The sequence below is a fragment of the Monopterus albus genome, unplaced genomic scaffold, assembly GCF_001952655.1.
Source record: "Monopterus albus unplaced genomic scaffold, M_albus_1.0 scaffold6.1, whole genome shotgun sequence".
NCBI classification, from domain to species: Eukaryota; Metazoa; Chordata; class Actinopteri; order Synbranchiformes; family Synbranchidae; genus Monopterus; species Monopterus albus.
In genome coordinates, this window is record NW_018127886.1 from 1,010,017 (window position 1) to 1,023,611 (window position 13,595).

At 38.6% G+C, this 13,595-nt stretch overlaps 2 protein-coding genes across 4 annotated transcripts; both read right to left on the reverse strand.

The window, feature by feature from the left end:
* Positions 1 to 2,921: 2,921 nt before the first annotated feature.
* Positions 2,922 to 4,266, reverse strand: pnpla1 (patatin-like phospholipase domain containing 1). Its single transcript, XM_020615107.1, has 5 exons — positions 4,131 to 4,266; positions 3,815 to 4,047; positions 3,619 to 3,684; positions 3,336 to 3,539; positions 2,922 to 3,011 (listed from the first exon to the last, which is right to left on the reverse strand). Exons 1-5 carry the CDS (start codon positions 4,264 to 4,266, stop codon positions 2,922 to 2,924), a joined length of 729 nt encoding a protein of 242 aa, XP_020470763.1.
* Positions 4,267 to 5,490: 1,224 nt separating this feature from the next.
* etv7 (ETS variant transcription factor 7) lies at positions 5,491 to 10,938 on the reverse strand. Of its 3 annotated transcripts, none has more exons than XM_020616477.1 (9): positions 10,716 to 10,938; positions 10,315 to 10,462; positions 10,017 to 10,181; positions 9,750 to 9,926; positions 7,437 to 7,544; positions 7,190 to 7,321; positions 6,594 to 6,736; positions 6,396 to 6,496; positions 5,491 to 6,300 (listed from the first exon to the last, which is right to left on the reverse strand). In XM_020616477.1, the coding sequence occupies exons 1-9, from the start codon at positions 10,746 to 10,748 to the stop codon at positions 6,120 to 6,122; spliced, it is 1,188 nt and encodes a 395-aa protein (XP_020472133.1). In that variant the 5' UTR covers positions 10,749 to 10,938; the 3' UTR covers positions 5,491 to 6,119. The 3 variants fall into 3 exon arrangements, with proteins under 3 accessions (XP_020472133.1, XP_020472125.1, XP_020472140.1); XM_020616469.1 differs by having other exon boundaries at positions 7,437 to 7,568; XM_020616484.1 differs by lacking the exon at positions 7,437 to 7,544 and having other exon boundaries at positions 10,716 to 10,937.
* Positions 10,939 to 13,595: the final 2,657 nt, after the last annotated feature.

A 13,595-nucleotide genomic window follows, 5' to 3' on the forward strand; every position in this document is an offset into this window, starting at 1 on the left:
GTTAGTCTCTCTGTACAAGAGAACAATAACCATAGCTGCTTTAAGACCCAGATGCTGCAACACTAGACAGGAATAGGACTAAAATTAAGTTCAGTCTTTACTGAAAGTTTGCTCGGTAAAAGACGTTGCTCAAAAGGTGTCCAGCCAATAACACAAATTCTAACAACAGGGAGCTTTTTTTAACACAAAACAAGTAACAGATGTAGGCTGACAATAAACAATAAGTCAGAAACATACAAAAATAGCAATCCTTAGCATGGTTAAAGAGGTCATTAAAAATGAGGCAAGAAACACAGACAACTTGGCAATGCAAACACAATACCTCGTGTGTTTAACCTGCACAAAAACAAAATGTAATAGCAAAGCTATTATTAAGTTTTTTTTTTTAATCCTGGCCGTGGTGTAGTATCAATCTTTTCATCTAACACTTGGTGAGAAGGCAAATAGTGTAATTCACAAAATGTCAGAGTATTCCTTTAAACCCCCTTGAACTTTGCGACCTTTTGCCACATTTCAGGCTTCAAACATAAAGATATAAAACTGTAATTTTTTGTGAAGAATCAACAACAAGTGGGACACAATCATGAAGTGGAACGAAATTTATTGGATATTTCAAACTTTTTTAACAAATAAAAAACTGAATAATTGGGCGTGCAAAATTATTCAGCCCCTTTACTTTCAGTGCAGCAAACTCTCTCCAGAAGTTCAGTGAGGATCTCTGAATGATCCAATGTTGACCTAAATGACTAATGATGATAAATAGAATCCACCTGTGTGTAATCAAGTCTCCGTATAAATGCACCTGCACTGTGATAGTCTCAGAGGTCTGTTTAAAGCGCAGAGAGCATCATGAAGAACAAGGAACACACCAGGCAGGTCCGAGATACTGTTGTGGAGAAGTTTAAAGCCGGATTTGGATACAAAAAGATTTCCCAAGCTTTAAACATCCCAAGGAGCACTGTGCAAGCGATAATATTGAAATGGAAGGAGTATCAGACCACTGCAAATCTACCAAGACCTGGCCGTCCCTCTAAACTTTCAGCTCATACAAGGAGAAGACTGATCAGAGATGCAGCCAAGAGGCCCATGATCACTCTGGATGAACTGCAGAGATCTACAGCTGAGGTGGGAGACTCTGTCCATAGGACAACAATCAGTCGTATACTGCACAAATCTGGCCTTTATGGAAGAGTGGCAAGAAGAAAGCCATTTCTTAAAGATATCCATAAAAAGTGTCGTTTAAAGTTTGCCACAAGCCACCTGGGAGACGCACCAAACATGTGGAAGAAGGTGCTCTGGTCAGATGAAACCAAAATCGAACTTTTTGGCAACAATGCAAAATGTTATGTTTGGCGTAAAAGCAACACAGCTCATCACCCTGAACACACCATCCCCACTGTCAAACATGGTGGTGGCAGCATCCTGGTTTGGGCCTGCTTTTCTTCAGCAGGGACAGGGAAGATGGTTAAAATTGATGGGAAGATGGATGGAGCCAAATACAGGACCATTCTGGAAGGAAACCTGATGGTGTCTGCAAAAGACCTGAGACTGGGACGGAGATTTGTCTTCCAACAAGACAATGATCCAAAACATAAAGCAAAATCTACATTGGAATGGTTCACAAATAAACATATCCAGGTGTTAGAATGGCCAAGTCAAAGTCCAGACCTGAATCCAATCGAGAATCTGTGGGAAGAACTGAAAACTGCTGTTCACAAACGCTCTCTATCCAACCTCACTGAGCTCGAGCTGTTTTGCAAGGCGGAATGGGCAAAAATTTCAGTCTCTTGATGTGCAAAACTGATAGAGACATACCCCAAGTGACTTACAGCTGTAATCGCAGCAAAAGGTGGCGCTACAAAGTATTAACTTAAGGGGGCTGAATAATTTTGCACGGCCAATTTTTCAGTTTTTTATTTGTTAAAAACGTTTGAAATATCCAATAAATTTCGTTCCACTTCATGATTGTGTCCCACTTGTTGTTGATTCTTCACAAAAAATTACAGTTTTATATCTTTATGTTTGAAGCCTGAAATGTGGCAAAAGGTCGCAAAGTTCAAGGGGGCCGAATACTTTCGCAAGGCACTGTATGTTTTGTGTGTGAGCACATAATGTCTGTCCTCAGTCATTTCTACAGTCCTGTCTGCTACGTGCTGTAGGTTCAATATATTTATTACCTGAGCATACTCTGGAACACGATGTAAAATGACAGCATGAAAGGCAGGAGCAGGTAGGATAACATTCTTGCAGGGAGTTCAAACATGCTCAGATAAGTCACCACATTGCCCAGAAGAACTGAAACACCAATGACAAAAGCAATTTTTGTTAAGGCTTAGTATGGCAATCCAAATTTTTTATTGTACCCTCAATTCTGAAATCAACAAGACATACTGGAATTTAGATATTAGAGTGACAATAAAAGCCGTTGTGCTACATGTAGTAACTGATTATTTTAGTGAATTTCTTAACATGCATTTACACACAATGTAATTAAATGTAAATATTTCAATTTCCTAAATTGTTCTATATGTTTGAATTAAAAAATCAGAGCAAGTTGTAAAATGTTATCTGTTTGCATGTTTGTGTGTGTGGACATATGCATGCCAGCCATACCGTTTTTAGCCATGTCAAAATGGAGAGGAGATTTTTTAATTTGGTGATTTCCAGTCGAATCATATTCAGTAGAGCTGTTGTTTTTGAAATATGTCAGAGTAGCAGCCTCCTTTTTCACTGTCATGTCCTGCTCTTCCTCAGTGGTGGTCTCCGGGTGCATCCACGTTTCTGCCTTGTTATAGTTAAATTGCACTTGGTATACATTGTGTTTTGTCAAATAAGTGGCAAGATCTGCACACAAGGGAATGATGTGAAAGAGAAACAAAGAATACTGATGAGATCAAGTTTGCTTGTAAAAATCCCCAAATTTAAAAATAGTCCCCGTATTTTGACACACCGTTCCACAGAAGAAAATGAATGGCATCTTTGTAGCCCCTGTGGTAGGCTTGTTCTAAAACCTAAAGGGAGAAAGAACAACAACAACACATGAACAAAATAAAATGGTACAAAATCATCTTTCAGAGAGATCTGTCATATTATTGAGAGCCCTTCATTCTCACTGATTCATTAACGAGTGAGCAGTAAAGGACATTCAAAGAGATAATCTTCAAAAGAATAGCCAAAAAAATGTGAAATGTTCAATTTAAGTTTGTGTTCCACAAAACAAAGAAAAGTTAATTATTAATTAGCCTTTTACCCACTTATGCAGTAAGTAATATATCATGGCACACTGAAAACAAACGTCTAGTTTAGCATCAAGTGACACACAATGGGGATCTGACCTCTAAATTCATTGGAAAGACGGCATTGATGATCCTGATGCCGTTAGCCTTGCTGACCTTAAAGGTGACTACATTCACTACCATATCCCATGTGCAAGATGTGTCAGCGGGGCAAATGTCAATCTCTCCAGAGAATGGAGACACTGTCAAGGTGCGGCTGCAGGATACAGGCTGTATGCTGCTGAAACCCCCATCTATATAATGCTGTGAGATGACATATATTATGATACAGACCAAACAATGTGCTCCAAGTGAGTCTGAGAAAAAAGTATCTGATACTCACAACTCCTTTGAATGATGGTGGTAGCAAACCACAGTACCCAGGCACAAAGCAGCTACATAGCAGAGCCTAAGGACAACATACAGCAAAGGTAAGAATAGTGTAAAAACTGTCTGTAAGACCTGTTCTTGTGCATTTTTGTTTCCAAAGTGATCTGGGTTCCAACAAATCAGTAAGGTATCCTATAATACAATCTCACCTGTACCACATCCTCTTTGGTCTGAAATTCAGACATGATAAAGCGTTTGCCATCAATTAGACGGGTCATAGCCACAGAAAGACGACCACTGGCCAGCTGGTGAGCATCAGAGGGAAGATGTTTGTGTAAAAGACACTCTAACCAATGGAAAACATTGATTGAAGGGTTAAGTGGTCCAAGCGTGAATGCTTTCATCTGTTTTGCAAAGTGCAGCATCTCATCCCGCATGGTAACTGGAAAATAAAAGATTTGGAGCAAGGCATAATAATTACATGAAATAGAAGTAGATGTAGAAAAAAATTATAAAGTCACTTACTCAGGCTAATTTTACAGACCACAGCAGCTGCTACCAGAGACCCAGCAGATGCCCCAAGGACACGTGGTGCTGTGCGCAGTATCTGGGGTGCGTATTTTAGGAAGCACTGGGCCACCCCTAACTGGTAAGTGGCCATGAATCCAGATCCAGAGAAAGAGATGGACAGAGGAACTTCTGGATAATGACAACTTGACATTCCTTGAACCATTTTCTGCAGATTTTTTAAATTGTAAATGGTAAAAAACATCAGCACTGTGGCAGAAGTTCAGTTCTTTTAAAAATAGACTAACTTAAAGCAGGTTACGATGGGTTATCCAGAGAAATGAGGATGATGTTTTCACAGTGTTTTTAAACAAATCTAAATTAGACATACTATATTGGTCATGGCCATGTGATAGCACACAACACTCTCAATGGCTTCTTCTGTGTTTCTAGTCCCGCAAGTGAACGCAGTTTTGGTTTACTTATCTCAGGCTGGCTTCCATGTGATACTACAAAAAAAAAACAAAAACCTGCTGAAGTAATAAACAAATCCACACAATTTTAACAGACTGAATTTTTTTTTTAGGATTTCACAGTAATCGTTTTCAAAAAGGCAACTAAAGTAGTATAGTTTTTATGTTACATTGAAAGTATGAGTATGTTACAAATACATTTTTGAATGTTGAATTTTATTCATTTTACCAGAGTTATTAACTTATGGAAATATAAGTTTCATTAATCATTAGCTGCACCTTTTAATTATTTTATACCAAAGCTTTTGTTTTCTCCCATTTAACTTTTTTTTAACTCAAACAAAATACATGCAGTATATTTTGCTATATTATTATGACTTTTCATGGAAGTGGTCATTGGTTTCATGTGATGATGTAAACAACATCCTTACTTCTGCTGTCTGTCTGAGATCCAGCTGCTGTCAGTATCAGTAGCTTAGCCACTGGTTGCCATGCAACCATAGCACCCCCTGCAGGTACAGTACAGATGCCAGTTTTAATTGTTACACAAGAAGGGCTGAGAATGTGTCTGTTGTCTTCACTTGCCTGTATTTTGTGAGTTTGCTCATGCTTGGAAGTGGTACACTGAGTCAAGTACACAGATCTATTTTAGTAAGGAGACAGTCTAGACCTGTATTCCTTGTCTTTGTGGTTGTTTGTGCCTCTCTGCACAAAGACAGTGCCAAAATTTCTTTATAATTTTTATCTCAACAACAAATTAATAACATTACTTGTACAACTCTCTAAGAAATTATTTAAATGCATAAATGTATAATGTATACACCAAAATTGGATAAAGAGACCAAAGTGATGATCCCTGCTTATAAGCATGCAACATTGGTGCACCACTCTGTTTCTTAGCCATACAAATGATTTATTTTACATAGCAAAAAATAAGTATTAGCCTATAATACAAAATTTTAAACCAACAACAAACCACAGAAACAAATTCCTCATCATCAGGTTGACCAAACAAAACAAAATAAAAATAAAGTACCTGCCTATAAAAACACTGACCTTCATGCCACATCACAAATGAAGGCAAACAATCATTTCTGTCTCATCCTAACAAACAATCTGCAACAAAATTTGAATAATTACATTGTGATTTCTGCCATTTACCTGCAAAACAAAAATATTTTATGGCATTAAGTGCATTATTTGTATTGAAATTACTGCATGTGAAGCCAACTTGGGAGATTTAAGATCTGATGATTATTTGGCTGGTTGAACACTGAGGTAATTTCATTCACAGTGTTCCTCTTTTAATATTATTAGTGTTCATTCTGATCACATTTACATATACATTGATTCACAGCAACATGACATGCAATCCCAGCATATAAGTTATGCCTAACAGTGGGTTTTGTTAAACCTGCACAGGTGCTGCCTGGGTTATTGAAGCTGAAACTACAAGATAAATAAACCACAATGAGTCAAGCACTCACAAGGTCCTTTCTATTCTGTAATGCAGAACACACCCAAGGCGGTTTCATTATCTCAGTGGAGCACCAGTTGGAGGTGGCTGCGGGGAAGCTCGATCAGGGGAAACCTCAAAATGGTCCTCACGATGGTCCTGTGTATATGGAAGATCTCTGTCCTGAGGCGGAGTGTGCTCTGGGGACTCTGCGATGTCACTCTGCCGTTTCCTGATGTCGTGTGGAAGTTTCAGAAACCTGAAGGGAGACAGACCAGAGGCAGTACCAGTGAATTTGCATGTTTTTGAAGAGAGATGACAGAAAGCTACTGACAAAGGGAAAGGAACAAGAACCTGAAGAGGAGCTTTTGTCCTCGCTCCTTTTTGATGATGTTGAGCTTGTAGTAGTGTCGCAAAGCACGGGACATTTTCTCGTACGTCATATTGTGTCTGTTCTGTAAAAATGGATCACCCATCATCAAAACCCTGTGCAACATCATTTACAAACCATTACCAGCCTTTTAGATGAACCACAAAGTTTTGGATGCTCACCTTGTGATTTCCCCAGAGACGTGCCAGTCCGTTGGGGTCAACTACCCTAAACACCAGGCTGTCCTGATCTTCCCATCGGATGTATTCTTGGTAACGGTCATCACACAGCAGCTGATACACATAGTCCCACAACAGTCTGCACTCTGGTAATGATTAAAACAACAATATGGCTTAAATAGAATTAAAGACACACATTGCCAAAACTTACTATATAGTGCTATGATCAGTTATTGGTTTTTATTTAGTGCAAGAGATTCATTTTTATTATTTTGAAACTCAGTCTGAAAGCCTTGTTCATATCTAAGCATACACAGCATGCATGTGTAAGATGGTCACTCTTTTTCTTAGGCAAACTTTAACCTGATCCTCACTGTGAGTGAAGTATTAAATATTGGACTTAAATCATTAGCTGGCCTGGCAAAGAAGAGCACTTCATTCAAGCATATGCTACTCTGGATGGTTACAGTATAAAAATGGATAGCATATCAATCAAAGCCTTGTGTTTATGATTTTTTTCTACCCCGTAGTGGTTCATGCAGCTTCATAAAGGAAGTGAGTTCTGAGTGAATACTGTTAATAAAGTAATGTAACAGTACCTGGGATGCGGCCATTGGCTTTTTGCAGCAGGCTCCTTGGCTTCTCTCGACTGGACAGATTGAGAGGCTCCTGGATGATGTGCTCTGTTCTGGGAGGACAGTGAAGTTGGCTGTTGGGCAATGTAGAGACATCTAAAAGAAAGACAGAAATAAGAGAGATCAACAGAAAAACAAACATCACAATAAATAATTATAAGTGCTGGCCACTTTATATACTGTATATGGTATAGTAGTTTGATATACCCACTACTAAGTTTAACTGGAGCAGGGCAAGTGTAAAAGCTCAAGGGGCGATCTCTGAGAGGCAACATGGGTTCTGGCTGGCTGCTCACAGTGGTTACGACAGCTGCCGACACTGCAGTGGTGAAAATGTGGGAAACTGTAAAATATGAGGAACTGTGAGAAAGAGTTAAACTGAAAGCAAAAGTGGTTTTACAGCTGCTTGAACATTTAATTTAATGGGTACACTAAAGACTAATGCAGTGTTTATCATGAAGGGGCCATTTTCCTACTTGAATATAGTATATAGGACAAAGATATAGTTTTGGACTCTGACGCTGCAAGGTCACTGGTATCTAGGTAACCGCAACACACACACATACAGTTGCACGAATCCTCCTTCCTATAATGGAAAGCATTTTTGTTTATCATGGGGACAGATGAGTTATTTGTGTGTTTCTATTCCCCTACTGAAGGGTAAAGTGTCCTCACTAGTGGGTAGTAGCAACAAACTTTTACTCAGGCATTTTATTTATGCACAGTTTTGAGGTGCTGGTACATTATTATTTCTATTTATTGTAACTTTTCAGTAACAGTGCAATAGCAAATAAACCTTTTATCGTATGTACAGTATCACATAAAATATAATGTGTTACACTTTATTAAGCAACATTACAGACATGCTATATAGAAAAAAACTGTAGTCAAAGGTGAATTTTAATGTAGTCTGGTCAAGGGTAGTTGTGCACTGCTCGGGTTTAGACTTTGGAGTATACAGTAGGAATAAAAAGTCAATGGATGCCATCATGAGTACAATAAAACAAACCTAGGAGAGAGCATACATTTCAGCATGATGTGTTTACACATGTACCTGTGGCTGATCAGGAATTATTCACACCCACAGTCTAACCTGGATAAACAAGTTTGATATGAGGCAACAATTTTATTTATAATAGATATAATTTATATGCACGCCACTGCCGAAACCTTGAAATCACTTGACTCAGTGTACCATGCTGTTTATTAGATTTTTTACTGGAGATCCCTTTAGGACTCACCATTGTGAATTATATCAGAAAGTAGGCTGGCCACCTTTGACACAGAGAAGAGAACATCACTGTATGATATTCATTTATAATGCCCTACTTAATAAGTTGCCTGAATATATTACATGCCTCCTGAGTTATAGATCTTCAATGTACCAGACCTGTTCATAAGATGATCTTGTTCTGCAACCCTTTTTTGCTAATTCAGAAGTAGGAAAAATGTCCCTCTGTTACTATACCCCGCAAAAATTGAATAGTTTGCAGAAAATGACAAAACTGGCAACTCTCATTCCATATTCTCAATTTAAACTGCTTTTATAAAGTACTTTACAGTTTAAATGTGAATGTAACAGGTGATCTGCATACTGTGTTTTTAAAATTATTTTATTTATGTTGATTTTTTGTGTAGATTTTATTTTTTTTTATGTGTGACTTGCATTATTAGATTGTTAATGCTGATTTTATTTGATCCATGTGTATATATTTATTATTGTTTTGATGGTGTTAATTGCATCTCCCCTTCGCAATTGTATATGAATCTCCTTCCCACGCTCCTGTTTCCAAGCTGGCTTCCTGCTTCCTTTCTCCAGCCAGAGACTGCCTTGCACCACTCCACATCTGCTTCGTCTCTCCAGCCAGAGTCTGCCCTGCACAGCATTGCATCTCCTGTCACCTCTCCAGCAGTCTGCCCCTCAGCACCCACCTCACCTCTTCTACCAGAATCTACTCTTTACCTGTTTCACCTCCCCTGTCTCAACCAGCTCCCTGCCTCTGCGCTCTCTAGCCTCCCCTCCTTCCGTGGATCCTCATCTCAACTCCACAACCCTGCATCTGCCGGTACCAACACTCCCAGTATTCATTCCCTCTTCTCCCCCTGCTGCCTTGGTTCTTCTCCAGTGGTCTCTGGAGCATTCCCTCCTCCAGCACCACACCCCAGGTTGCAGCCAGGTATCATTCCCAGACGCCCAGCCAACTCGGTCCCCATTACTGCATACTGCTCCACCGGGACCTAGTTACACAAGTACTGTGCTTCAAATCAGAGTGTTGCAATTTGGGTCTTTCTGTCTCCAGGCCTTTGGCACTCAACAGTGTGTGCTCTCTGCACAGCTCTGCAATTGTACACAACCTTGTGTATATAGTGCATAACAAAAAGGTTTATTATTATATCTTGCATGTATATAATAGCTATATGTTTACATTTCATTATGCTTGTTTAAATAAACTTGGCCAAAAAAGCTGATTCTGAAAAAACAGATTCTGATTCTCTATAAGTTCAAAAATGTTGTCCTACTGACCTTGGGTGTCATTCACTGTGGGACACTGGGGCTCCTGGACATGGTGAGTGGGGTTCTGGCAACTGCCTGGCCTTTGCATGGGCTGAGTTCCTAAAGAGTGAGATGTATTTGGGGGGTAACAGGCAACACTCATCCTTTGCTGCTTCACACACTGAAGGATCTCATAGAGAACATCACCTACAAGAAATCCAAGCAGCACAAATTTAAAAAAAAAAGTGCAAAAAACCTGTCAGCGTGATTTCTTTCAGCAGTCACAGTCATTTCTACCTGAGCCTGGGCAACGGCGTCTGAAGTCTTCTTTGGTGAGCAGACACAGGGCTCGGCCATTCATCTCAAAGCGTCCCTTCTCTGGTCGGCACAGTGAGTACTCCTTCTGAGCCCAGTGGAGCCAGTGTGCAACATCCTCCTTATCCCACAGAGATGGGTTTATTCCTAGAAATCAAAGGCACAATTCAGAAACAAGAGAAGTGTTTGTGCTGCTAGAGAATGCTGCAATCAATGCATGTTATTTGTAGTTCATGTTTTTTTATGTACAGTATGTCAAGCTGAAAAGGGTTTGACTCACGCAGCCGTCCAGGTAGCTGCCACAGGTCTTCCTGAGAGGTAGGACTGACTAAAGGAAGCTGGTTTGGCAGGGAATGATGCACACTGGGAGGAAGGTCAACTTGTCTTCCTCTCAGTGTAGATGAATGACTGTTTGCTATGTTTTCTTGCTGTAAAACATCCACACATGCCCATAAATATGCATATACTCAGCTATTAGTGTAGAGAAACAAGAAATGGTGAGTAGATTTTTAAAACATTTTAAAAAATGCAAGTTTTCAGTAAACAGCACCAGCTGGCCACGTCCTAAAATTTAAAGCACTTAATCTACCAAATAGAAAAAAAAAAACGCTGCTTCCCGTTTACTTTCTAAAATCAACACCTGGTTGAACGATTTGTTCCAATAGTAGGACCTTAACTTACCTTGACCAAAGGTGAAATATTCTCCAAAGACATTTCCTTTATCTATTCGACTGTACGGAAAAACAGGACGATTTTCTTATATGCAGACACACAACTCCTCCAAAAAATTATATAAACTTCTGGTAAAACCTCCCAAAACTACATTATAAATAAGGAGTGGAATAAATTTCTAAGAAATAAAACTCAGTACTGTGTTCACATTCGACTCTTCCGGAAAATGAAAACGAAAGAAACATAAACCATACAAGGGGTGTGTGCAAACTGGGCTAACTGGAGGAAGCAACGCCAGAGGACATTTCTAAAAACACAACACTGCACTTGATTACAGAGCGATCCAGCAGTATATTTACAGTATGACATATGGCAGTTAAGTTAGAGGAAAAGAACTGTTCTGATCGTTTTTCACACTTTGCAATAAATATTTGGACGCACAATTATTGTGAACGGGGAAATAAATAAAAATTCCTATAGTGCGTATATAAAAACAGGGAGTGTGAAAAGCGAATGTGACCAGAAAACAGCAGTGCGTGCGCCTGTACTTGATCCTCGGGCTCCTCCTCTTACAGGAAAAACGGAGCGACAGCTCTAGCACGTACTGCTACTACACTATAAACTAGGTTAGACATTAACCCAGACAACTGGCACTGAAGAGTAACGTATTCAGTAGTATTCAGTAATTGAGTATTCAGTACTTTAGTTCAGGACATTACGACGCTCCCAAACACAGAAACGCCGTACAATTGACTGTAGGCATTTACAGTTCATAGTTTGTTTACTATGCAGTGACAACATGGTCAGAAATGAATATTGTGGTTGAAATACCTCCAGAAAAAAAATTTCATATTGTCATGATTCGGTTTCGCTGCTTCCTGTCCGGCTTTTATTTTGACGTTACTTCCTGTTTTTGTTACAACTTAGTTTCGGTCTTTTTGCGTTCTTCATCACTCACATTGGTTTCACCTGTTTCGTTATTGTTTGCACCTCTATTTAGGCGACGCTGCCAGATTGTTCTAGACCCCAGCTCTGACTTAGCATTTTCGGTTTTGGTATTGTGTCTCTGACATCGGACTGTTAATATTTAATGGTTAATGTTTAATCTGCTGGATGATCAAACAAAATCTTTTAGAAGACTGCATAATATAAGTAAGATGTAATAAATAATAATAATATAATATATCATATTATAATTTTACTAGAATAGCCTATATGTATCAGAAACGGCGCGCGTAATGCGGCCGAAAAGTGTTAGGTGAACTCAATTAAATGGCCAGACGAGGAAGTGTAAAAACCGTCTCTTTATTAAGAGAACTAACGTTGAACAAAAGAAAACCATACAAGACACGGTGAAAACACAAAACTCACAAGTCCTTAACATAAAAGGTTGAAGTAAGCATAATCCAACTAAAAATGACAATATTAGAAAAAAAGAACAATTAACAGGTTTCAAAAACCCACTTTTCCAAACCTTTCTTCTAATACATCGAGAAATCTCTTTCACACTTCACCCAAAGTTTGTATGTACAAAATATTAAAATAGTTATGTACTGTATGTTATAACAAGACTTATATCAACATAGTTTTTTATCAACATTAGCTAAACATTTGTAAAGATTAGGGTCACTTGCTATTCCAGTTACAATGTGTTGCATTGTGTTTTGTTTTTTTAAATTTCTAAAATTCTTTTCTTGAGGAGAACAATGTGCAGCTATGTGGGATCCAGTCTAGGGATGGAGTGTCAGAACTGGGTCATGGTCCAAGTGTGGGTCTGCAATCAGCAGCCAAACTGCAAACACAGCAACCATGCTACTGTATAGGGGTGGATTACTCGGGGTGAGGTTTGAACAGATTTGGAAGGAATACCAGGATCCTGTACTTAAAAGTAAAAGTAAAAGTAGCAATACAACAGTGTAAAAATCCTCTGTTATAAGTAAAAGTCCTGCATTCAAAATGTTAAGTAAAAGTACAAAAGTATTAGCATTAAAACATAAAATTCTAAAAGTAAAAGTACTAATTATGCACAATGGCATATTGAACATTAATGTATATCATATTGTTCGATTACAATTACTGATGCATTATTGTGGACATCATTAATATTGCAGCTGGTAAAGAGGGAGCTACTTTTAATTAGTTTATATGCTTAGAATTTCAATTACTGCTGGATAGTTTGTGAATTTTCCACTGGAGATCAATAAAGTCTCATGATTATACAACAGAAAAATAACTATAATAAGTAAAGTTATAACATAAATGTAGTGAAGTTAAAAGTACAAATGTAGTGAAGTCAACGTATGAAGCTGCAGAAAATGAAAAATACTCAAGTAAAGTACAGATATTTCAAAATTGTACTTAAGTACAGTAATTGAGTAAATGTACTGAATTTCTTTCCACCACCGATTTTGTGTATCGACAAAGTGGAATAAAGTATTTAAATTCACTGCAAAAGAGTGTCTCAGACACAAAAACAATACATAACATATTGGTTTTATCGACATAGCAAGCTTTGCTAGCCAGCATAAACAGGCCACATACTGTATATGGACTGTAAGCCTCATTGTAAGGAACACTAAAGGAAAAAATACAGGAAGCAGTTAGTAAACAAGGTTGCAAAACCCTAGAAAAGCCCATAGCTACTGGTCTAGGACATTATTTTATCTGAAGGGAAGTAACATTACTTACTTTTGGAATAGCTGAATATTTTTCTTGTTTGTCTCTTAAGTGAGCAAATGAAGCAACTTGTGGCTTGTGGGAACATGACCCTATACCACTGTGATGTAGCAGCAATGCTGCTGGGCAAACAGCACTGTGAATAAATCTTTCACTGTAAGTGCTACTACATCTGACCCCAGGAAGATACATTGGGTAATAGAAGCAGGAGAT